The sequence below is a fragment of the Cervus canadensis genome, chromosome 6, assembly GCF_019320065.1.
Source record: "Cervus canadensis isolate Bull #8, Minnesota chromosome 6, ASM1932006v1, whole genome shotgun sequence".
NCBI lineage: Eukaryota > Metazoa > Chordata > Mammalia > Artiodactyla > Cervidae > Cervus > Cervus canadensis.
Window position 1 is genome coordinate 41,432,879 of NC_057391.1, and position 25,926 is coordinate 41,458,804.

The 25,926-nt window shown below is 41.4% G+C and overlaps 1 protein-coding gene across 1 annotated transcript in view; it reads right to left on the minus strand.

Annotated features, from left to right (window-relative positions):
- Nucleotides 1–25,926, minus strand: part of NID2 (nidogen 2) — a 79,749-nt gene that overhangs the window by 31,758 nt on the left and 22,065 nt on the right. The window contains exons 5-8 of the mRNA XM_043471677.1: nucleotides 21,279–21,428; nucleotides 20,606–20,851; nucleotides 19,154–19,354; nucleotides 17,624–17,854 (exon numbers count right to left, since the gene is read on the minus strand). Coding sequence (XP_043327612.1) covers nucleotides 17,624–17,854; nucleotides 19,154–19,354; nucleotides 20,606–20,851; nucleotides 21,279–21,428 — 828 coding nt within the window. The remainder of the gene's footprint in view (nucleotides 1–17,623; nucleotides 17,855–19,153; nucleotides 19,355–20,605; nucleotides 20,852–21,278; nucleotides 21,429–25,926) is intronic.

Below are 25,926 nucleotides of genomic sequence, written 5' to 3' on the forward strand. Positions count from 1 at the left end.
GGGTTGGAAGAATCAATATTCCCAAAATGACTATACTACACAAGGCAATCTACAGATGCAACACAATCCCTATCAAATTACCAATGGCATTTTTCATAGAACTAGAACAAAAAAATCTCAAAATCTGTATGGAGACACAAAAGACCCCAAAGAGCCAAAGCACTCTTGAAAAAGAAAAATGGAACTGGAGGAATCAGGCTCTTGGACTTCAGACTATACTACAAAGCTACAGTCATCAAAACAGTATGGCACTGGCATGAAAACAGAAATATAGATCAATGGAACAGGATAGAAAACCCAGAAATAAGTCCATGCACCTACAGTCAGTTAATCTATGACAAAGGAAGCAAGACTACACAATGTTGGAAAGACAGTCTCTTCAACAAATGGCACTGGGAAAACTAGACAGCCACATGTAAAACAATGAAATTAGATCATTCCTTAACTGCATGCACAAAAATAAGCTCAAAATGGATTAAAGACCTAAATGTTAGACCAGACACTATAAAACTCTCAGAGGAAAACACAGGCAGAACACTCCCTGACATAAATCACAGCAAAATCTTTTTTAATTCATCTCCCAGAATAGTGGCTATAAAAGCAAAAATAAACAAATGGGACCTACTTAAACTCACAAGCTTTTGCACAGCAAAGGAAACAATAAACAAAACAAAAACATAACCCACAGATAGGGAGAAAATATTTACAAATGATGTGACTGATAAGGGATTAGACTCCAAAATTTACAAACAGCTTATGCCACTTAATAGCATCAAAACAAACAACCCACTCAAAAAATGGGCAGAAGACCTGAACAGATATTTCTCCAAAGAGAACATACAGATCGCCAATAGGCACATGAAAAGATGTTCAAAATTGCTAGTTATTAGAGAAATGCAAATCAAAACTACAATGAGATATCATCTCACACCAGTCAGAATGGCTATCATCAAAAAATCTACAAACAACAAATGCTGAAGAGGGTGTGGAGAGAAGAGAACCCTCCTGCACTGTTGGTGAGAATGTAAATTGCTACAGCCACGATGGAGAACAGTAAGTATGGAGATTCCTTAAAAAACTTAAAATAGAGCTACCATATGACCCTGCAATCCCACTCCTGGCACATATATCAAGAGAAAAACATGGCCCCAAAAGATACATGCACCCCAATGTTCATTGCAGCACTGTTTACAATGGTCAAAACATGGAAACAACCTAAATGTCCATTGACAAAGGAATGGATAAAGAAGATATGGTGTATATCATATACAATGGAATATTACTCAGACATTAAAAAGAATGAAATAAGGCCATTTGCAATAACATGAATGGACCTAGAGAGTGTCATACTGAGTGAAGTAAGTCAGACATAGAAGGAGAAGTATGACATTCCTTATACGTGGAACCTAAAAAGAAATGATACAAATGAACTTACAAAACAGAAAGAGACTCACAGACTTAGAAAACCAACTCATGGGTGCTGGGGGGAAAGGATAGTTAAGGACTTTGGGAAGGTCATGTACACACTGCTATATTTAAAATGGATAACTAACAAAAATCTATTGTACAGCACATGAAACTCTGCTCAATGTTATGTGGCAGCCTGGATGGGAGGGGGGTTTGAGGCAGAATGTATACATGTATATGTATGGCTGAGTCTCATCACTGTTCACCTGAAGTTATCACATCATTAATTGGCTATACCCCAAAACAAAATGTTTTTGGTGTTAAAAAATAAAAGTAAAAAGCAAAAAAGAAAACTGACAAACACGTAAACAAAAAAATTATTCCTACAATTATACTATACCACAAACATGACTATCAAAGGACATAATCTGAATTAATACCACTGTCCATAGCTTATTAATTAGTCTATAAGCTTTTTTGTCTTAATTTGATGACAGTAGCCTTAACTTCTCACTAATTTTTTTCTCTAACTCCTTAATCAGCATCATTATTAATTTTAACAATTCGACTCATGATCAACATTAATAGCCAACCAATTTCACCTACTCAAAGAATCATTAGCTTGAAACAATATTTATCATACTAATTATATTAGAAATATTGCTAATTATAAAATTCACAGCCACAGAATTAATCTCATTTTATATTTTATTTGAAGCATCACTAATTTCAACACTTATTATCATTACCCAATGGGGTAATCAAACAGAACATCTTAAAGTAGAACCTTCTCATTTTATACCCTCGTAGGAGTTCTTCTACTCTTAGTAGCACTAGTATATATCCAAATCATCTCAGGTTTGGGACTTCCCTGGAAAGTCCAGTGGTTAAGCCTCCAAGCTTCCACTGCAAGGGGCGTAAGGGAACTAAAGATCCTGCCCAGGATTCTGCATGCTGCACTGCATGGCCAAAACAAACAAACAAACAAAAACTGTCACAGGCTCCCTAAATTTTCTAATACCTCAGTATTGAACACAAGCAACATCCAACTCCTGATTCAACATTTTCACATGACTAGCATGTATGATAGCCTTTACAGTAAAAAATACTCCTCTACAGCCTTCACTTTTGATTACCTGAAGCACAGGTAGAAACCCCTGTTGCAGGATCCATCTTACTGAACCAGTAAGATTCTGAGGCTGTGGTATATTGTGAATCACAACAATTCTAAACACATTAACAGATTTCATAACATACCCCTTTTTCATACTCTCCTTAGGAGGAATAACCATAACTAGTTCAATTTGTTTACACCAAACAGACCTGAAGACACTGATTGCATATTCTTCTGTCAGTCACACAGCACTTGTTATTGTTCAGTTCAGTTGCTCAGTCATGTCCAGCTCTTTGTGACCCCATGGACTGCAGCATACCAGGCTTCCCTGTCCATCACCAACTCCCAGAGCTTACTCAAACTTATGTCATGTCAGTAATGCCATCTAATCATCTCATCCTCTGTCATCCCCTCCTCCTCCTGCCTTCAATCTTTCCCAGCATCAGCAGCTTTTCCAGTGAGTCAGTTTTTCCCATCAGCTGGCCAAAGTAATGGAGTTTCAGCTTCAGCATCAGCCTTCCAAGGAATATTCAGGGCTGACTTTCTTTAGGATTGATTGGTTGGATCTCCTTGCAGTCCAAGGGACTCTCAAGAGTCTTCTCCAACACCACAGTTCAAAAGCATCAGTTCTTTGGTGCTCAGGTTTCTTTATAGTCCAACTCTCACATCCATACATGACTACTGGAAAACCCATAGCTTGGACTAGATGGACCTTTGTTGGCAAAGTAATGTCTCTGCTTTTTAATATGCTGTCTAGGTTGGTCATAGCTTTTCTTCCAAGGGGCAAGCGTCTTTTAATTTCATGGCTGCAGTCACCATCTGCAGTGATTTTGGAGTCCCCAAAAATAGTCTTTCACTGTTTCCATTGTTTCCCCCTCTATTTGCCATGAAGTGATGGGACCGGATGCCATGATCTTTGTTTTTCAACTGTTGAGTTTTAAGCCAGCTTTTTCACTCTCCTCTTTCACTTAACACCTTAAAGGTTATATTGGAGCCACAAATCTAATAACTGCCCACAACCTCACATCATCCATATTATTCTGCCTAGACAATTAAAATTATGAAAGAATTCACAGTCAAACAGTAATTCTAGCAATGAGGTCTACAAACATTCCTCCCATTAATACATGATGACTATTAGCAAGTTTAACAAACCTAGCTCTAACCATCAACTATCATTCTAACTGGAGAACTATTTGTGGTAGTATCATCCTTCTCATGATCAAATATCATGATTATTTTAATAGGAATTAACACAGTACAATAATTACTGCCTTATCTTCCTACACATATTAACTGTAACACAATGAGGCAAATAAACATACCATATCAGTAATATTAAACCATCATTTGCACAAGAAAATGCCTCATAACCTCTCACATTTTACCTCTCTTACTCCTATCATTAAACCCTTGAATCATTTTAGGGTTCTTATACTGTAAATATAGTTTTTTAAAAAAACATTAGATTGTGAATCTAGTAACAGGAGACTAAATCTTCTTATTTACCAAAACAGTATGCAAGAACTGCTAATTCATGCTACCCCTTATAACAGCATGGCTTTTTCAAACTGGATAGTAGTTATCCCATTGGTCTTTGAAACCAAAAAATTGGTGCAACTACAAATAAACTAAACTTATTTACCTCTTTCACACTACATATTTATACTAACTGTATCAATTATAATAACAAACACCAACATCTACAAAAGTAATATATATCCATCATACGTAAAAACCACTATGCTTCTATCACCAGCTTAATTCCAACAATAATATTTATTCATATATGTCAAGAGATAATTATCTCAATCTGAACCCTTAAATCATCACTTAGCTTCAAATTAGACTATTTCTCAATAATATTTGTTCCAGTAGAATTATTTCTCACATGATCAGTTATAGAATTTTCAATATGATATTTAAGTACTACTTTTTCTTATCACAATACTAATTCTTGTCACTGAAAACAATCTTTCACAACTTTTCATTGGGTGAAAAGGAGTCAGAATTATATCTTTCCTGCTTATCAGGTGATGATATGGATGAGCAGATGCAAATATAGCTGCTCTTCAAACAATTTTATATAATCACACTGGAGACATTGGATTATATCATTAGTATAATTTCTATTTCACTTAAACCCATGAGACATACAACAAATCTTGATGCTTAACCTAAATCACTCAAACCTACCTCTAATAGGACTTGTGTTGGCTGCAACTGGAAAATCCGCCCTATCTGGCCTCCATTCATGACTTCCCTCAGCAACAGAAGTCCCTACTCCCATTTTAGCCCTACTCCACTCAAGCACAGTAGTTGTAGCAGGTATTTTCCTACTCAGCCACTTTTATCCTTTAACAGAATAATAAGTTTATCCAAACAACATTATATTTGGATAAATATCACTACATTATTTACAGCAATATGTGCTCTTACCCAAAATGACATTAAAAAAATTGTTGCCTTCTCTACTTCAAGCCAATTAGGCCTTATAATCATTAATAATCAATATTAACCAATCTTAACTAGCATATCTCCATATTTGCACACACCCCTTTTTAAAGGCCATACTGTTTATATGGTCTGGATCCATTATTCATAGCCCAAATGATGAACAAGACATTTGAAAGTTAGGAGGTTTATTTAAAGCAATACCTTGTACCACAACAACCCTCACTATCAGAAGTCTCTCACTGTTGGGAATAAAGTTCCTCACAGGCTTCTACTCTAAAGACCTAAATTATCAACACTGCTAATACATCGTATACCAACACCCGAGCCCAAGTCTCATCACATGAAAGCTTACAGCTCTCTTACAGCTTACAGCTATCTATAGCACCCACATTATTTTCTTTACACCATTAGGACAATTCATTAACTTTAATTAATGAAAACAACCCACTCCCAGTCAATTCTATTAAATGTTTACTGGTGGGAAGTACTTTCACTGGATTCATTACTTCCAACAATATTCCCCCAACAACAATCCTACAAATAACTACACTTTATTACTCGAAACTAACTTCCCTTGCTGTGACCATCCTAGGTTTTACTCTGGCATTCGAAATCAATCTCACTACACAAAACTTGAAATTTAAATACCCTCAAATTTTTCAAATTTTCCAGCCTCTTAGGATATTTTCTCATTATTATACATCACTTCCCACCATACTTAAATTTATCAACAAGCCAGAAATCAGCATCATCCCTCCTAGATTTAGTCTGACTAGAAAGAATCCTACAAAAACTACTTCCCTTATTCAAATAAAATTCTCTAGTGTCAGACCAAAAAGATCTAATTGAAGTATATTTTCTTTCATTCCTCATTACACTCACCCTAAGCATAATCTATTTAATTACCACGAGTAACCGATGGTTTTTCCAGTAGTCACATATGGAGGTGAGAGTTGGACCATAAAGAAAACTGAGTGCCAAAGAATTGATGCTTTTGAACTGTGGTGTTGGAGAAGACTCTTGAGAGTCCCTTGGACTGCAAGGAGATCCAACCAGTCAGTCCTAAAGGAAATTGGTCCTGAATATTCAATGGAAGGATTGATGCTAAAGCTCCAATACTTCGGTCACTTGATGCAAAGAGCCAACTCATTGGAAAAGACCTTGATGCTGGGAAAGATTGAAGGCAGGAGAAGGGGATGACAGAGGATGAGATGGATGGATGGCATCACCGACTCGATGGACATGAATTTAAGTAAGCTCCAGGAGTTGGTGATGGACAGGCAAGCCTGGCTTGCTGTAGTCCATGGGGTCACAAAGTGTCAGACATGACTGAGCAACTGAACTGAACCTTTATAATAACCACAACACCAATAAGCAATGATACACCAGTAACAATTACCAATCAAGTATCAGAGCTGCACAACACCCCAATTCCTATGCCTCTTCATCAAAATACTCAGAATCACCTGTATCATAAATAACCCAATCATTTAGCCCATTAAACTTAAACACAATCTCCCCTTCCTCATTGTTTAAGACACAAAATACTATTGAAAATTCTATCATCAACCTTGAAAGAAATATACCTGCAACAGTCTTACTAGAGACTCAAACTTCAGAATACTTCTCAGTAGCCATAACTGACGTATAACCAAATACTACTACTATTTTGCCTAAATAAATAAAAATACTATTAAACCCCGAAATGAACCACCATAATTCAACACAATCCCACAACCAATACCACCACCTACAATCAGTCTAAGTCCACATAATTAGGTGAAGGTTTTGAACAAAACCCCGCAAAACTAATTACAAAAATAATACTTAAAACACAATGTATGTTATCATTGTTCTTACATGGACTCTAACCATAGCCAATGAAATGAAAAATCATCACTGTTAATTCAGCTATAAGAACACTAGGACTTCCGTGGTGGCTCAGTGGTGAAGAATCCGTCTGCCCGGTGCAGGAGACACAGGTTCCATCTGATCCCCAGTCTAGGAAGATCCCACATGCCACAGAACAATTTAGCCTGTGCATCACAACTCGAGTCTGTGCTCTAGTGCCCCAGAGCCACAACTACTGAGCCCAAGTGTCGCAACTACCGAAGCCCGTATGTTCTAGAGCCCTTGCTCCACAGTGAGAAGCCTGCGCATCACCAACTTGAGAGTAGCCCCCGGCTTCCCACAACTAGGGAAAAGCCCATGCAGCAATGAAGACCCAGCACAGTCAAAAATTAATTTTAAAAAGAACATTAATGATTAACATCCAAAAATCACACCCATTAATAAAAATTATTAACAATGTAATTATTGATCTCCTAGCTCCATCAAACATTTCATCATGATGAAACCTTGGTTCCCTACTGGGCATTTGCTCAGTTCTACAAATCTTGACAGGTTTATTCTTAGCAAGACATTATACATCAAACACAATCATCACTTTTTCATCAGTAACACATCTGTCAAGATGTAAACTATGGATGAGTTATCCAATATCTACATGCAAATGAAGCCTCCATATTTTTTATTTGCCTATTTATTCATGTAGGACAAGGCTTATATTACTGATCCCACACTTTTTTAGAAACATGAAACACTGAAATCAACTTATTTACAGTCATAGCTACAGCATTTATAGGCTATGTCATACTGGAGGACAAATATCTGAAGGGCAACAGTTATTACTAATCTCCTTTCAGCAATTCCAAATATTAGCACAAGCCTCATCAAATGAACCTGAGGTGACTTTTCAGTAGATAAAAGTAAATCTTACATAATTTTTCACCTTCCATTTTATTCTCCCATTTATCATCACAGCACTAGCAGCTGTCCACTTACTATTCCTTTACAAAACAGGATCTAATAACCCCACAGGAATCTCATCTCACATAGACAAAATCTCATTTCATCCCTACCATACAATCAAAGGGGCTTCCCTTGTGGCTCAGTTGGTAAAGAATCTGCCTGCCAATGCAGGAGACGTAGAAGACCCAGGTTCAATCCCTGGGTCAGGAAGATCCCCTGGAGAAGGGAATGGAAACCCATTCCAGAATTCTTGCCTGGAGAACCCCATGGACAGAGAAGACTGGCAGGCTACATTCCACGAGGTCGCAAAGAGCCGGACATGACTGAAGCGACTGAGCATGCATACATGCATGCAATCAAAGACATCGTAGGTGCCTTACTGCTAATTCTAATACTAATAACAGCAGTATTTTCACCAACTTACTAGGAGACCTACACAACTACACCCCAGCAAACTCTCTCAACACACCACTTCGTATCAAACCAGAGTGATATTTTCTATTTGCCTATGCAATTCTACAGCCAATTCCTAATAAATTAGGAGTAATGGCCCTAATCTTTTCAGTTTTAATTCTAGCATTTATCCCAATGTTTCACACATCCAAACAATGAAGTGTAACGTTTCGACCTCTCAGTCAATATGTATTTTGAGTGCTAGTAGCAGACCTGTAACACTGACATGATTTGGAGGACAACCTATAGAGCACCCCTTCATTATTATCCAACAATCAGCATTCATGTATTTCTTTTTAATTCTAGTACAATGCCAGTAGGGCTTCCCAGGTGGTGCTAGTGGTAAAGAATCCACCGGCAATATAGGAGACCTGGGTTCAATCGCTGGGTCAGGAAGATCCCCTGAAGGAGGGCACAGCAACCCACTCCAGTATCCTTGACTGGAGAATTCCATGGACAGAGGAGCCTGGCTGGCTACAGTCACACAGAGCTGGACACGACTGAAGAGACTTAGCATACATGCACACACATAATGCCAGTAAGTAGCATCACTGAAAGTAACCTCCTAAAATGAAGAGTCTTTGTAGTATATCTATAATACTGGTCTTGTAAACCAGAAAAGGAGAACAATACATCTCCCTAAGACTCAAGGAAGAAGCTCCAGCTCCACCATCAGCACCCAAAGCTGAAATTCTATTTAAACTAGTCCCTGAAGATAGAGAAGGAAATGGCAACCCACCCCAGTGTTCTTGCCTGGAGAATCCCATGGACTGGGGAGCCTGGTGGGCTGCCGTCTCTGGAGTCGCACAGAGTCGAACACAACTGAAGCGACTTAGCAGCTGAAGATTTGTTATGGGACATTTACGAGATTTACATTTGCTAAGTACCATCTCAGTTAAAATAATCTCTTTTTACCAGAAATTACTATGTACTTCATGCATAACGTGTATTGCCACATTAATAAGTACAAATACATATTACACAGAATATACTACATCTATATTTATTTGTTATTTACCCCTTAAGCATGCACACAAACCTACTGATAGTACATAATACACTATACATAAATTATTTCAGTTCATTTCAGTAGCTCAGTCATGTCCGACTCTTTGCGACCCCATTAACTGCAGCACGCCAGGCCTCCCTGTCCATCACCAACTCCCAGAGTTCACCCAAACCCATGTCCATTGAGTCGGTGATGCCATCCAACCATCTCATCCTCTGTCGTCCCCTTCTCCTCCTGCCCTCAATCTTTCCCAGTATCATGCTTAAAAGCATATATGTTATACTATTATTACATGGTACATATTATTGGTTGTACATAATACATTAAGTCAAATCAATTCTAGTCAACATATACATCATATCCAATAGATCACAAGTTTAATCAGCAAGTCACATGAAACCATATCAGCCCTCTTGTTCCAGGCTGATAACCTGGGGTGGTTTCTATTAATGTCTAAACTTCATCAGATATCTGGTTCTTCAGGACCTAAAATGACCTGCCCTTTCCTCTTAAATAAGACATCTTGATGGACTAACAACTAATCAGCCATGCTCACACATAACTGTGGTTTCATGCATTTGGTATATTTTTAATTTTTACAGGCATGCCATAAGTTGCTGTATAACACAGGGAGCCCAGCCTGGTGCTGTGATGACCCAGAAGGGTGGAATGGGGGGGGGGAGGGGGTCAGGGTGGCGGGTGGCAGGTAGTGAGGCTCAAGAGAGAGGTGATACACATAAACTTATGGCTGATTTGCACTGTTTTACAGGAGAAACCAACATAATACTGTAAAGCAATTTTCCCCCAATTAAAACTAAATGAAAAAAAAGAAACCATAAAGGGATGCTGTGACTCAGTTATGGCCATCTGAGGCCTTAACACAGTCAAATAAACTGAACATTAATTGAATATTATTGAATATTATTTACCAACATCACCATAAGGTGTTACTCAGTCGATGGTTACAAAACAAGGACATCAAACACATGTACGTACATGTATGGACTAAACAGGTAAATGACCTATTTAACAAACCGCCCCCCCCCAACTCTCCAGTAAATCTCATGCTCTACATGTCCTTAATGCCCTGTCAAACCCCCAAAACAGGGCAGAAACATATAAATACATAGAATTTAATCTATCCAACAATGTAATGTGCAAAATAAAATAGACCTAGAAAATAAGCATTAATCATACCAAAGAATTACTTAGATATTTACCATTTATATAGACAGATATCTCCCAAGATCCATCAACCATTTTAATAAAAATTTTAATACTAAATTTAGCATAAATCACACAAAACATTATACACATGTTACTTCACTATATAAACACAACTTGTCAATGTAGCTTAAAACCTAAAGCAAGGCACTGAAAATGCCTCGATAAGTTTATCAATTCCATAAACACATAGGTTTGCTCCCAGCCTTTCTATTAGTTTTTTTTTTAATTGAAAGATAACTGCTTTACAATGTTGTGTTGGTTTCTGCCATATATCAACATGAATCAGCCGCAGACATATACATGTGTCCCATCCCTCTTGAGTCTCCCTCCCACTTCCCACCCCTCTAGGCTGCCACAGAGCACTGGTTTGAGCGCCCTGCCTCATACAGCAAATTCCCACTGGCTATCTATTTTGTATATGGTAATACAAATGTTTCCATGCTACTCCCTCCACTCGTCCCACCCTCTCCATCCCCCTCGGTCCATAGGTCTGTTCTCTACGTCCACATCTCCATAAAACTACATACGCAATCATCCACACCCAATGAGAATGCCCTCTAAATCACTAAGATTTAGTGATCACTAAATCACTAAGAAGCCAGCATCAAGCACGCTAACAGTAGTGGCTCATAACGTCTCGCTTAACCACACCCCCATGGAAGCCAGTAGGAACAATAATAAAGCCATAAACAAAAGTTCAACTAAATTATATTAATTAGGGTTGGTAAATTCCATGCCAGCCACCAAGATCATACAATTAACTCAAATTAATAGAAATTTAGTGTAAAACATGTTAAAGAGTAATATAAAGTTAAATTTCAATTAAACTGTAAAAAGCCATAGCTAAATAAAAATAGATTATGAAAGTGACTAGTATTTCCTGACGACATGACAACTGAGGCCCAAACTGGGATTAGATATCCCACTATGCTTGGCCCTAAATCCAAACAATTATAATAACAAAATTATTCACCAGAGTACTACTAGCAACAGCTCAAAACTCAAAGAAGTTGGCTATGCCTCACATCCCTCTAGAGGAGCCTGTTCTATAATCAATAAATCCCACCAACCCTTGCTAATTCAGTCTATCTACCACTGTCTCTAGCAAACCCTAAGAAAGGAATAAAAGCATAATTATCATAAATAAAAATGTTAAGTCAAGGTATAACCTATGGAGTGGAAAGAAATGGGCTGTATTTTCTATCTCAAGAGTATATTTCTCACTACATGAAAGTTTTTATGAAAACTAAAAACCAAAGGAGGATTTAGTAGTAAATTAAGAATAGAATGCTTGAGTTTCCCTGTTGGTCCAGTGGTTAAGAATCTGCCTGCCAATGCAGGGGACACGGGCTCAATCCCTGGTCCAGGAAGATTCCCATATACCTCAGGACAACCAAGTGTGGACTGCGTGCCACAACTAGTGAGCTCATGTGCCGCAACTACTAAAGCCCATGTGCCTAGGGCCTGTGCTCTGCAACAAGAGAAGACACTGCAATGAGAAGCCCAAGTTCAGCAACTAGAGAGAGCCCACACACAGCAACGAAGACCCAGCACAGACAAAAATAAACATTTTTTAAAGAAAACAGAATGGTTAGTTGAATAAGGTCATGGAGCACACATACACCACCCATCACCTTCCCCAAGTACTGTAATAAATACTAAGTATATGAGAGGAGACAAATAAGAACAAAGTAAGTATACTGGAAAGTATGCTCAAATAAGTCAAAACATGGCTTAAATAAAAGCATCTAGTTTACACTTAGAAGATTTCATAATTTATGAATACTTTGAACTAAGTCAAGCCAAACCCCCACAAGTTTTACTAATATAAGCAAATTAAATAAAACATTCACTCAAAATTTAAAGTACAGGAGACAGAAACTCAAAATATCCTCTGGCACTACAGAGAAAGTACAGTAAGGGAATAATGAAAGAAACATTAAAAGTAACAAAAAGAAAAGCTTACGCCTTGTACATTTTGCATAATCATTTAACTAGCAAACATTAACAAAGAAAAGTTAAATATCCTGAAACCAGAAGAGCTACTTATGAATAGACTCATCTATGTAGCAAAATAAGATACATAAGTAGAGGTGACAAGTCTAACGAGCCTAGTGATAGCTGGTTCTCCAGGAAAAGAATTTTAGTTCAACTTTTAAAATTACCAAAAAATTAAAAATTTTAATGTATTTTTAAATGCTAATATAAAAAGGTTAGATTTTAGACATCGATACAACCTTATCTAGAGGTTAAAAACACCACCACAGTTGGCTTAAACGCAGCCACCAATTAAGAAAGCATTCAAGCTCAATAACTTTATCTTAATACCAATAATAAGTAAACCAACTCCTAGCTTTATACAGGACTAATCTATTGACCAATAGGGGCAACAGTGTTAATATGATGATGAAAGTGAAAGTTAGTCACTCAGTCGTGTCCAACTCTTTGTGACCTCATGGACTGTAGCCTGCCAGACTCCTCTGTCCATGGAATTCTCCAAGCCAGAATACTGGAGCGGGTAGCTGGTTCCCTCCCTTCTGCAGGAGATCTTCCTAACCCAAAGATGGAACCCAGGTCTCCTGATTGCAGGCAGATTCTTTACCAGCTGAGCCATGGAAGCCCAAGAATACTGGTGTGGGTAGCCTATCCCTTCCCCAGGGGATCTTCCTGACCCAGGAATTGAACTGGGGTCTCCTGCATTACAGGTAGATTCTTCTGTTTTTAAATTAATTTTAATTGAAGGATAATTTCTTTACAATATTGTGGTGGTTTTTGCTACACATCGACATGAATCACCCATGGGTGCACATGTGTCTCCCCATCCTGAAGCCCCCTCATCTCCTGCCCCACCCCATCCCTCTGGGTTGTTCCAGAGCACCGGCTTTGAGTGCCCTGCTTCATGCATCGAACTTGCATTGGTCATCTATTTTACATATGGTAATATACATGTTTCAATGTTATTCTCTCAAATCATCCTACCTTCGCCTTCTCCCACATAGTCCAAAAGTCTGTTCTTTACAATTGTGTCTCTTTGGCTACCTTGCATATAGGATTGTCATTACCGTCTTTCTAAATTCCATATACATGCATTAATGTGGGCTTCCCTGATAGCTCAGTTGGTAAAGAATCCACCTGCAATGCAGGAGACCCTGGTTTGATTCCTGGGTCAGGAAGATCCACTGGAGAAGGGATAGGCTACCCACTCCAGTATTCTTGGGCTTCCCTTGTGGCTAAGCGGGTAAAGAATCCGCCTGCAATGCGGGAGACCTGGGTTTGATCCCTGGGTTGGGAAGATCCCCTGGAGAAGGGAAAGGCTACCCACTCCAGTTTTCTGGCCTGGAGAATTCCATGGACTATACAGTCCATGGGGTTGCAAAGGGTCAAACACGACTTTCACTTCATGCATTAATACACTGTATTGGTGTTTCTCTTTCTGACTTCCTTCACTCTGTATAATAGGCTTCAGTTTCACCCACCTCATTAGAACTGGCTCAAATGTGTTCTTTTTTATACATGAGTAATATTCCATTGTGTATATGTACCACAACTTCTTTATCCATTTGTCCACCAATGGACATCTAGGTTGCTTCCATGTCCTAGCTATTGTGAATAGTGTGCACAGATGAGATACCAGGGAAGCCCTTAATAACTTTATCTTAACACCAATAATAAGCAAATCAATCCTAGCTCTATGCTGAACTAATCTATTGACCAATAGAGGCAACAATGTTAATATGAGTAACTAGAAATATTTCTTCTTACATAAACTTACATAAGCGGCTAATAATATACTGACACATGCATGCATGCTAAGTCACTTCAGTCATGTCCAACTCTTTGCAACTCTATGGATTATAGCCTGCCAGGCTCCTCTGTCTGTGAGATTCTCCAGGCAAGAATACTGGAGTGGGTTGCCACGCCCTCCTCCAGGGGATCTTCCTGATGCAGAGCTCAAACCGTAGTCTCCTGTGTCTCCTGCATTGGCACGTGGGTTCTTTACCACTAATGTCACCTGGGAAGCCCAATATACTGATAATTAACAGCAAATAAACACAACTCAAGATTATTCAGTAATTGTGCTATTAATCTAACACAGGCAGGCACTCAAGGAAAGATTTTTTAAAAGTAAAAGGAACACAGCAAACAAAAAAAACATCACCTCTAGCACAACTAGTATTAGAGGCCCTGCCTGCCCAGTGACAACTGGTAAACAGCCATGGTGTCCTGACTGTACAGAGGTGACTGTACCTGGCGTATATGGTGTCCACGGTGACTGTACAGAGGTGACTGTACCTGGCGTATATGTGTGTCCGTATACGGTGACTGTACAGAGGTGACTGTACTGGGTATATGGTGTCCTGACTGTACAGAGGTGACTGTACATGGCGTATATGGTGTCCACGGTGACTGTACAGAGGTGCCCTAATCATTTGTTCTCTAAACAAGGACTTGTATGAGTGGCCACATGAGGGTTTTACGGTTTCCTACTTTCAGTCAGTTTTCTGACCTCCACATGAACAGGCAGCAAGAGCAAAATAAAACAAGACCCTTTGGAGCTTTAATTAACTAACTCCCCAGAAAACTAACTAAACCACTAAGGGATAACAAATTTTTAATATGGGTTGACATTTTTGGTTGGGGTGTCCTCAGAGAAGAAAAATATCTCCAAATGATTAAAGTCTAGACTTACAAGTACAAATATTATCCCTTATTGATCCAAAAATTGATCAACAGAACAAGTTACCCTAGGAATAACAGTGCAATCCTATTCTAGAGTTCATATTGACAAAAGGTCTATGACCTCGATGTTGGATCAGGACACCCCAATGGTGTAACTGCTATTAAAAATGTGTTTGTTCAATGATTAAAGTCCTACATGATCTGAGTTCAGACCAGAGTAATCAAGGTTGTTTTCTATTATATAGTTCTTCCAGTGTGAAAAGACAAAGAGAAATAATGCCCATGTAAAAAAACTGCCACATATATATATACACACACATATATAACCAATTAATGATGTAATTTAATATATACAAAATATTACCCAAGAACAGAGTTTATTAAGGTGACAGAATCCTGTAATTGTGTAAAACTTAACCCTTTATAACCAGAGATTCAAATCCTTTCCCTAACAAATATTTATAATTAACATCTTAATATTCATCATCTCCATTCTTTTAGCCGTGGCATTTCTCGTATTAATTTAGCCAAAAATCTTGTCAGACCATACAGCCTATTACAACCTACTGCTGATACAGTCAAATTATTAAAGAACCACTATTCATTAAGGAACCAGCTACATCTTCCATTTCTATACCAGTCCTAACTTTAACCCTAGCCCTAATCATACGAATGGCTCTGCCCATACATTATCCCCTCATTAATATAAATCTAGGGGTAATATTTATACTAGCTATGCCAAGCCTAGCTCTATATTCCATCTTATGATCCAGATGGGCTTCCAACTCAAAATATACATTAATCAGAGCCTTATGTGCAGTACACAATTTCATATGAAGTAACACTAGCCATTATTCCTCTATCAATCCTTTTAATAAATGGATCTTTAACCCTTTCAACCCTCATCACAAGAACATTTATGAATAATCTTCCTATCACGACCCCTAGCTATAATCAATCTATTTATTACCACTCTAGCAGAAATTAACCGAGCCCAAGCCCCCTTTGACCTAACCGAAGGAGTCTACACTCGCATTGGGTTTCAATGTAGAATATGCAGCAGGCACATTGGATATATTTTTCTTAGCAGAATATGCCAACATTATTATAATAAATACTCTCACAATAACCCTCTTTCTAGGATATTCCACAACCCCCACATACCAGAACTATATACAACCAACTTTATTATAAAACACTATCAACAATTTCTTTGCTATGAACTAAAGCATCCTACCCTCGATTCCCACATAATCAACTAACATATCTACTCTGAAAAAACTTCCCACCACTAACACTAGCCCCAATGCATATGACACATCTCACTACCTATTATAACATCAAGCATCACCCTCCACAAACGTAAGAAATGTATGATAGGGACTTCCCTGGTAGTCCAGTGATTAAGAATCTGCCTGCGAATGCAGGGGTCACAGGTTCAACATCTGTTCCAGGAACTAAGATCCCCCATGGCCTAGGGCAACTAAGCACATGCAGTGCAACCACTGACCCCACGCTCTCTAGAGCCCATGCTCCTCAACAAGAGAAGCCACCGCAGTGAGAAGCTCAGGCACCACAACTAGAGGAAGCCCGCCCACAGCAACAGAGAGACCCAGTGCAGCCAAAAATAAATCTAAAAAATAAAGACAAAAAGATTCTTAAAAAAGAAAAAAAACAGTCTGATAAAAGTTACTTTGCTAGAGTAAGTAATAGAGGTTTAAACCCTCATATGTCCAGAATCATAGAAATTGAACCGAACCGACCCTTAAAAATTCAAAATTCTTCGTGTTACCATATTACACTATATTCTATAGTAACATCAGCTAAATAAGCTATCAAGTCTCTGAACATGTTGGTTTATATTCTTCCTGTACTAATAAACGCCATCATCTTTATCATCATCCTAACAACCATTATCTCAGGGACCATAATTGCAATGACCAGCCCCCACTGACTACTTATCTGCATCCAATTCAGGCACTGGCTGTTTGTCCCACCATGATTTGGTGAAATCCTTATCACCCTTTAGTTAGCATAAATGTCACTTCCTTGGGGACATCTTCCCTGAAATTTCCAACTAGGCTCACAGCACCCTGTGCTTATCACTATCATAACAAATATTTGTCAGCATCATTCTCCCTCCTCACTTGGCCACACCTTGTTCACAGGTGTGTCCCCAACACAGATGGGCACACACAATTGGGTGTTGCAACAAACCAGCCTCATGGATAATGTTCTATTCCTGATCTTGGCAGGAACACTACCTAAAAGCTCCATTTCTACTTCTGTCTCCACCTCAAGGACAGGATCCTGCTTTATTCATCCTTACACCCAGCACCTAACAGAGCCTGGCACTCAGTTACCCTTAGTAACATATGTAAATCGTTCTGAGGCATTAAAAAGGAATGAAGAGAGAAGGTTCAATGTAATTTTTGCCCGGTAAGAATAGAAAAGGGAAACCATACCTTCAACAGGGCCAATCTGATTGGTCACGGCGAATCTGAGCACTTTTTCTTCATCCGAGTACAAGGCAAAGACCCGGTCAACATTCAGCTGCTGGGTGATGGGGACGGCCCAGTGTCTGGGGGCATGCCTGCACACCTGGTAAGTGATGTTCTGGTGGATGCGGTAGGACCGTGTTTGGTTGATGGCACCAGACATGAGAGAGTAGGCTCTGGTACTTGTGGAGGTCACAGCTGCAACAGACATCATTCAGTCAAACAAGAAAATTTGCAAATATTAAAAACAAAAGGTTTTTTTTATGTGGGTTGAGTTTCTTGGCACAGCTTTTATGTAGTTGCTGGAGTATGCCCTCCTCAGAAGTTCCTGAGTTTAAATGGGAACCTGTGAGGCAACCCCAAGAACTGGTGTAAAAGTAAAACCAAAGCGCTAAGGGCAGGAGATATAAACCGTGCGTCAGTATTCACAAAGCATACACTATGTTATGTGCCAGCCATGCCCAGCACTCTATATGCACTGCCTCATTTACTCCTCACAGTAGCCAGTGATGTGGACCCTGCCATCTTGTATGGAGAGCCTCACAGAGGTTAAGGAGTAGTTAAGAAGTAGTCTAAGACACAAGGCTGCTACACAGAGTGGTAACTGGAATTCAAGTTGGCCTGACTCGACTTCCCAAGTTTTCAGCCAATCCATCCATCAGTGCACCGAAAAGAAGCTTTCCAACACCTCGCACTTAAGTCTGCGGGCTTCTGGGGAAAGGAAGTGGCGGAGGGCGTCTTCTATCTCCACCTGAGTGCAGAGTAGGGAGGCCTGAGTGCTTTCTGGCCATCAGTCACCCTGTGCCCAGGCCAGGCCTCTGCGGCCCACTCTCTTCCCTGTGCCTCTTGCCTGATTTCATCATGGAAGAAGCAAAGGCACAATCAAAACCCTTGTGCTGGAGGAGAGGAGCTGAAATCAGGGCAGCATCTTGAAGGCAGGTGGTGTTTTACAGAACACATCACACTTAACACATCACCCATGTGAGACAGACAGAAAGCGGGTTATTATTCTAGAGATGAGCAAACAGTTTCCCTGATGTAAATGACCTTATTCCCCACATTCTTTAGACACATTATGACAAAAATTCCTATCTTCTGACTCCAAATTTAACAGTAGTTTTACAACACTGCAGCTCCAAACAAGGTTACGGAACAAGTATAAATTCCAATAATCAGTATTTTTCCGTGGTCCAGAGAGGACAAGAGTTAAAAACCATACATAATTATACCATCCCTTCCCACTCCGCAGACAAGGTTGTAACTGATTATGGTATTATTACTTGCAAGTACTGCATAGGGATATTGATATCCTTATGTACAACAGCTAGCACTTTTCTCACACTAACAAAATAACAAGAATAGTCAAACCAATACTGAACTCATTTCACGGGCCACGCACTGTTCTAAGGACATGCAATCACTCACATCATCTTCATAACTATCTTGTGAGATGTGTACCATCCCCATTTAACAGATGTGAGAACCGGCGGCATGCACCTGAGTCTGCGTAGTGGTAGAGTTCCTTGTAGGGAGCCATGTGGGCGGAGAAGTTTGCCGGGATGTAAGGCACCTGGCCTTGAATGTTGGTCTTAATGCTCAGGTAGTTCTCTGGGTCCAGCCCCTCAGCAGTTTGAGTGATTCGAACCCTCTCCTCTCCTGGGTAGAAAGTAACTTCCACATCATGAATAAAGGTAGCACCTGGAGAGAAAAATAAAAATTCAGCACGGGAATGAAAAGAAGCATTGCATCTTTCAGCAATAATCACCAGTGCGTAGTTCCACTTCCCAATTTCTGCTGCTGTTGGAGACAGTACCTAAGGAGATCTGATAACTAGGGTAAAGTACTATCAGCTGTTGATTTCATGAGCTCCTCAAACTTTCTGTTCAAGAGTGTGGTTCCATCCTATCCCATCTCACACTGCTTCTCTTTGTAGGAACTTGTTTTCTGTGAAAAATAAACCCCTATGAACATCCTTGACCTTTCTCTTTCTAAGGTTGCCAGACTTAGTAAAACCAAACAAAACTCCTCAGGACACCCATTTATATTTGAATTTCAGATGAATAAAAAACATTTTTAGCATAAATTATGTCCCATACAATAATACTTATAGAAATTATTCAAATTAATCATTGTCTATCTGAAATTCAAATATAACTAGGTATACTGTATTTTATTTGTCTACTTTTGACTCAGGGTTTTATCAAACCTTGATTAAAAGCAAGACCCTACAAATGGCCATTGAGCTCTATAGCTGGAGGTGGGCAAAGAACTTCTCTCTCACACTTTATGTGCAATAAAGATAAATCCACTAGGGAACAAGGTATACTGAGGTGACAAGCCGAGATGTATTCCCTATACCCTTGCTATCAAAGGGTGGGCCTCAGACTAGAATTATCATCTCCTGGAAGCTCACTAGGAAAACAGGATCCCAGATACCCCGGCCCCACTTCCCTGCACCTTTCCCCTCCCCCTACTTAATCAGAACCTCCCCTTTCCTGAGGCCCCAGATGATGTGCATATGGGTTAAAGTCTAAGGAGCACTGTCTATACCATTATAGGTGCGAGCCATCAAGGGACAAGGAGGAAAGGCACCCCTCCCCATGAAGTGAAATCACCTCCAGGTGCCCTAGAATTTTCACGTGCATCCCTATTTGACGGATATGCACATGACAACTCAGTTACATGGAGTATGACACAGAGGCTTCAACAAATGGGGTAAGAGACCATGAATGATCCAAATGGAATCATCCTACTTCTCAGAACAACCTGGAAAGCATTTAGAAGGAATCATTGGGTCTTAAAAACAGTCCTGCAAGGCCAAACCATCCCCCAGGACCTCGGACAGAACAAGCCCACCTGTGTGACTCTGGAGCAAGTGAATCCTCTTCCATTGAGTGGAAACCCAAGCCTCCACGCCACCAAAGCAGTGGTGACCGCGGCCTTGCTCACCTGTGAGGCTGAAACCATTCTCCCAGCCTGGTTTTTCTAAAGCAAAGAGCCAGCCAAATAGGCCTCCGATCGGCGTGAGTGGGAGAAGGGCCTGGGCAGCGGGCTGCGGGATGTGGCTGATGGCCGTGTAGGCTCTGCCGTCGTTGCCCACCACGTAAGCGTGCAGATCCACGTCGGTGAAGTGCACGGGTGTGTGGCCCACGAGGAGGTGCCCACTCACCTTCCCATTGACTCGATGAGGTGCCCCTGAGAGATAGCAAACCCTGTCAACCTTGACCATCACCCAGGCACACAGATAAAGCCACCCACCAATTCCCCAGTCTCCATCTTCAGCCCTTTTCCCAACTCCTTAACATCCCACTGGCCATCTAGGTACCAGACAGACCTGCCTTCCATCTCTCTCCTCCCATCCTCCCTCTCTCCCATCCACTTTGACTCTAACGCACTAGCAAAATGGGAGGAAAGATTTCTGGTTAATCCTCAAATTGGGAAATTAGCTCAAACGTGTTCATCCCTCAGACATTTATGGAGCACCTGCAAGTTGCTAGCACTTTGATTCAAACAGTAGTGACACAGTGTCCATAAGCAGATCTCATGGCGGCCGCTAGAAACAGCAAGTGGCAGGAACAGACCCAGAGCAGCCCCCTGCCCCAATCAAGCCATCACCCCTCACCTTCGGGTAGACAGTGCTTCCCGTTCCCGTAAAACCTGGACTGGCAGTGGCAGCAGAAACCCGTGGCATAGTCAGTGCAGAAGGCATGCCGGGAGCAGCGCTCGTGGTTGTGTTCACAGGTCTCCTTGTTGGCAGCATTGTACGTGAAGACTGGAAAGTAAAACAAACTTGCATGAAAAGGACTAAGTGATTCTGATGCAGTGGCTGCCAAGCTTCATCATGGACACAGCATCTGCCCCATAAAATCCATTTAGAGTGTAATAAATGCAGTTTTGATGATACAGGGATGACATTCAACACAGGGGGAATGAACTTGCTTGGTCTTCTGGCAAGAAGCACTGCTGACTGCTCGCATCTGGTCTCCCTGCAGAGCTGATGAGCAAGGATGAGGCCGAGACCCTCTGTGTGGGGACAGGAAAGTCAGCCAGGAAGTAGGTCTTAGGCTAAACTGTACAAAATGGCCATTTTCTGGGTCAAAAATGGCCAAAGGTCAGCAATTTTATATGGTTCAAACTACTAGCAATGACTTTCTGAGAGGATGACCAAAGAGAAAAACTAACAAATGTGGTCTTATGTCTAACCATTCTCTTCTTTTTGGTAACCCTGAACTTGAAATAGAATAACCTATAGCTTGTCTTACTACCCAGAATAAAAAAAAAAAAAAATTGTTTTTTCTGAAAGAGAAGAAGGGTGTTAAAGAAAGAACACACATACACGCACAGCCCCTAAACAAAGTGTATGGGGAGGCAGGTCAAGATGGAGGGGAAGGAACAGGGAACCCAGGCGTGAAAAGTTCTGGGCCTTCGCAGGGTTTCTTGTGGTGGGTGTGACCCAGGCGGGATGTCTGGGCAGTCGTGGAGAGCCTGGTCACAGTCACCCCTCTGTAGGAAGCCATGTGGCCCCAGGTAGGTTCAATGCTCCGGTAGCTGTCCTTCCATCTCCGCTTACTCTGCCCATTAAAAAAAGAAAGAGGACCATTTGTGCTGCCAAGAAAGAAAGGAACTGGAGCAGATTCCATTGTCACTACAGCGAATGGCCCAGGAGGTGGGGTGTGGCCAGGGGTGCTGACAGACAAGAGGCGGCTTGGGGACGATGCCAGTCCCTAGCACGGCCACCAGGAGGCAGAGCGGCTGTGCGCACCTCTGCCGCCGCCTCCCCAGAAGCAGGAGTTGGGTGGAGACTCCCCGAGCGGACTGAGGAGGAAGGACGGCAGAGAACTCTAGGGCGAGACTCCGTCACCGCTGAGAGGAACACACACAACCTGCTCTGGAAAAACTGAGTGGAAGCTGCGTTCCAGGACTAAGTCTGAAAAGGAGGAAATGGGAAGGGGAGGAAGAAATGGAAAAATCCATACTTACCCAGTATTCCAGAAGAGAACAGAAGACAAAATTGGGGGGCGGGGGGCGGGGAGGTATATATACCACCATAGAAGTTAACAGTGGAGTCAGCATAAAGACTTGTACCAGCAACTGAGAATATAACGAAGTGAACACTGAAACAGTGCTTAATAAACGCCAGGTACTTCAAATGCGAGGAACTTTAATTTTTTCAGTTTGCACAAGAGCAGGGACTTTTTTCAAATTCCTATATGCAGATAAACAAGTTCTGGCACAGATTAAACTGACTCTCCTAAAGTCACACAGGTGGCCAACGTGGGATTTGAACCCACAGACACTTGCTCCAGGTTCTTAACAGCTGGGCCTGACCACCCGCCGCTGGGGCCCAAGGATGTCTATCATGAGAGCCAGGCAAAGGAGCTGGTCAGGTAACTAGTGTTAATCAACATAGGCTTCGACCAATAGAGTTTGAGTCATACTTCATGTATCAGACGGAACGGGAGAAGACAGCAGAGATCCCCCAGAGGGCTGTCTCACTGACAGAAAAGCACAGGTAAGAGAAATGAGTAGCAGGAGTCACTTCTGGACAGTATTTGACTGCTGTTTACAGGTTCCTGAGAAAGCAGCGAGCTGAGGGTTGGCAGGACAGATGATCTTGACTCAAGTGGAATATCTGACTGGGAACAGAAAATAAAGTTGGTGAATCAAGATTTGGTACTGGGCCTTGAGGACATGGCTGAGAAATTCCAGTTCGTTCAAAATAGAAAACCAGGCATCACTCTGAACATTTGGAAAAAAAATTAAAATAGGAAAGTGACACAAAACTCAATGCAGAAAAACAAAACAGATAATAAAAAAGATTGTTAAGAGGTGGCTATGAGGAAAAAACTGTGCATCCTTATTTACCATTGGTCTAATAAGAAAGGGGAGGAAATCCCAGTTTGAGTAAAAATAAATGAATGTAACTTGTCAAAATCTCGGATTTCTCCAGCTCAGAAAGTCATAAGTAAGTGTTAAGAAGCGGCCCCTGGAGGGACTGGCACATGTGTGAGTGTGTTCACGGCCTCAGCTGCCATCAGGACCCTCCTCTCCCGGAGCACAAGGGAACTGGGCGGCAAAGTGTCCCACGTCTGACACTCAACAGCAGCCTGGCTCAGATGGCTCCGCAGAAACCACAGAGATGAAGAGTCTGTTTCTTCCTCTCCAAAATCAGGATGACCCCAAACACACACATACCCCTCGTCACCAGAAATCACACCGTTTCTTAGCGTACTTCTGGATGCAAAGGTGAAAAGGTGATCTGATGCAGGACTAAAGGGTAGTCATCTTCAGGAAATTCAAGTTTAAAAAAAAAATTGGTAAGATGAACCTATTTCCAGGGCAGGAATAGAGATGCAGATAAGAGAAGAGGTATGTGGACACAGAGGGAAGGGTAGGCGGGATGAATTGGGAGATTGGAATTGACATACATACACCACTATGTGTAAAACATAGCTAGCGGGAACCTGCTATAAAGCACAGGGAGCTCAGCTGAGTGATCTGTGATGACCTGGAGGGGTGGGATGGGGGTGGAGGGAGGCCCAAAGAGGAAAGAGATATATGTGTGTGTGTGTGTATATATATATATATATACACAATATGTATATATATATATACAATGCTGTTTCACTTCATTGTACAGCAGAAACTAATGTTGTAAATTGTATTCCAATTTAAAAAAACACTGTTCTGCCCTCAAATTAATTATGGGTTTGTATTCAGTTCAGTTGCTCAGTTGTGTCCGACTCTTTGCGACCCCACTCTTTGAGCCTGTCCATGAAATTCTCCAGGCAAGAATACTGGAGTGGGTTGCCACTTCCTTCTCCAGGGACTCTTCCTTACCCAGAGACTGAACCCATGTCTCCTGGATTGCAGGCAGATTCTTCACCATCTGAGCCACTAGGGAAGTCCTACAGATGTGTAGAGTTGGGCTAATTGAACTAAACTACTAGGTGGAGGCACGGCTATTCTTTGGGTAAAAAGAGAGGCTTGACGGTGTAGCCAGCAACATGCAAACTGTGCCAAAGCTTGAAAGTTTATGGGCACACCATCTGCATGTTTCTAACAAAAAATAAGTTAGGTCCCCATGAAAGTCTATTACATGACTGAAACTATAATTATAATGGGTTAGCTACTGGTAGGCTGGTTTGGGGATCTTTTAAAACTGTGTATGTGGAGGGGAGGGGAGCTGCATGCTCAGGATGGGACTTGCTAAGCCAGGAATACAAGCTGTGCTTTCCAGCCGTGCAGGCCATGCAGGGGGAACATGGGTATGCTCCTGGTCAGAGGAACATCCGGTTCCTTTTCTGTACCTGCCTCCATGTGCAGATGAGCACATGTAATACTGACAGTGTCAACTTAGGTGAAAGACAAACCCTACAATTTTCTTTCAGTAATTCAAACAAGTATTTACCAAGAACTTCCTATGCGCCTGGCCCTGGAGTAGGAACTGAAGATACACCAGGGAACAAGAGAAACAAAAATTCCTGTCCTGGACTTCCCTGGTGGTGCAGTAGATGGGAATCCCCTCGCGTTGCAGGGATGGGTTCGATACCTGGTCGGGGAACAGTCCACATGCCTCGGACCAGCTAAGCCCGTGTGCCACAGCTACTGAAGCCTTCGTGCTCTAGAGAACCTGTGCTCTGCGGCAAGAGAAGAAACTAGCAATGAGAACCCTGCACACGGCAACCAAGAGTAGTTCCCCCCTGCTGCAACTAGAGAGAGACCTCATGCAGCAACAAAGACCCAGTGCAGCCAGAAATAAACTTCATTAAACAAAATAATCTCCTGTCCTGAAGCTTATATCCCCCTCCCTAGACAACAGTCAATAGACAGGTAAATTATTCGGCATGGTGGATAATATCCACTGCTACGCAGAAACTTAAGTCAGGGAGGGACAGGAGGGCGAAGGTGACTTTGGGCAGAGGCCTGGAGGAGGGGAGGATGAGTGAGGGCAGGCACGCCCTGTCAGGAAGGCAAGTGTGTGGGAGAAACAGGGGCAGGGAGAGGGGAGAAGGCCGGAGAAGTAGCCCTGGCCACTTCTCTCCTGTCAGGCCTGGGAGGTCAAGGGGAGGATCTGGGTTTTAGTCTGAGGGATATAGGAAATTGCTGGAGGGTTTGGAGCAGAAGGGTGATGCTGTGTGGGAAGGGGGCGGTGGCTTGGTCACTGGAGGTGATGATGGAGGGGATGGAGAAGAGACCAGATCTGGAGTGCTGTGAGGTAGAGCAGCCAGGGTGGGCTGATGGACTGGATAGAGGGAGAGAAGAGGAGG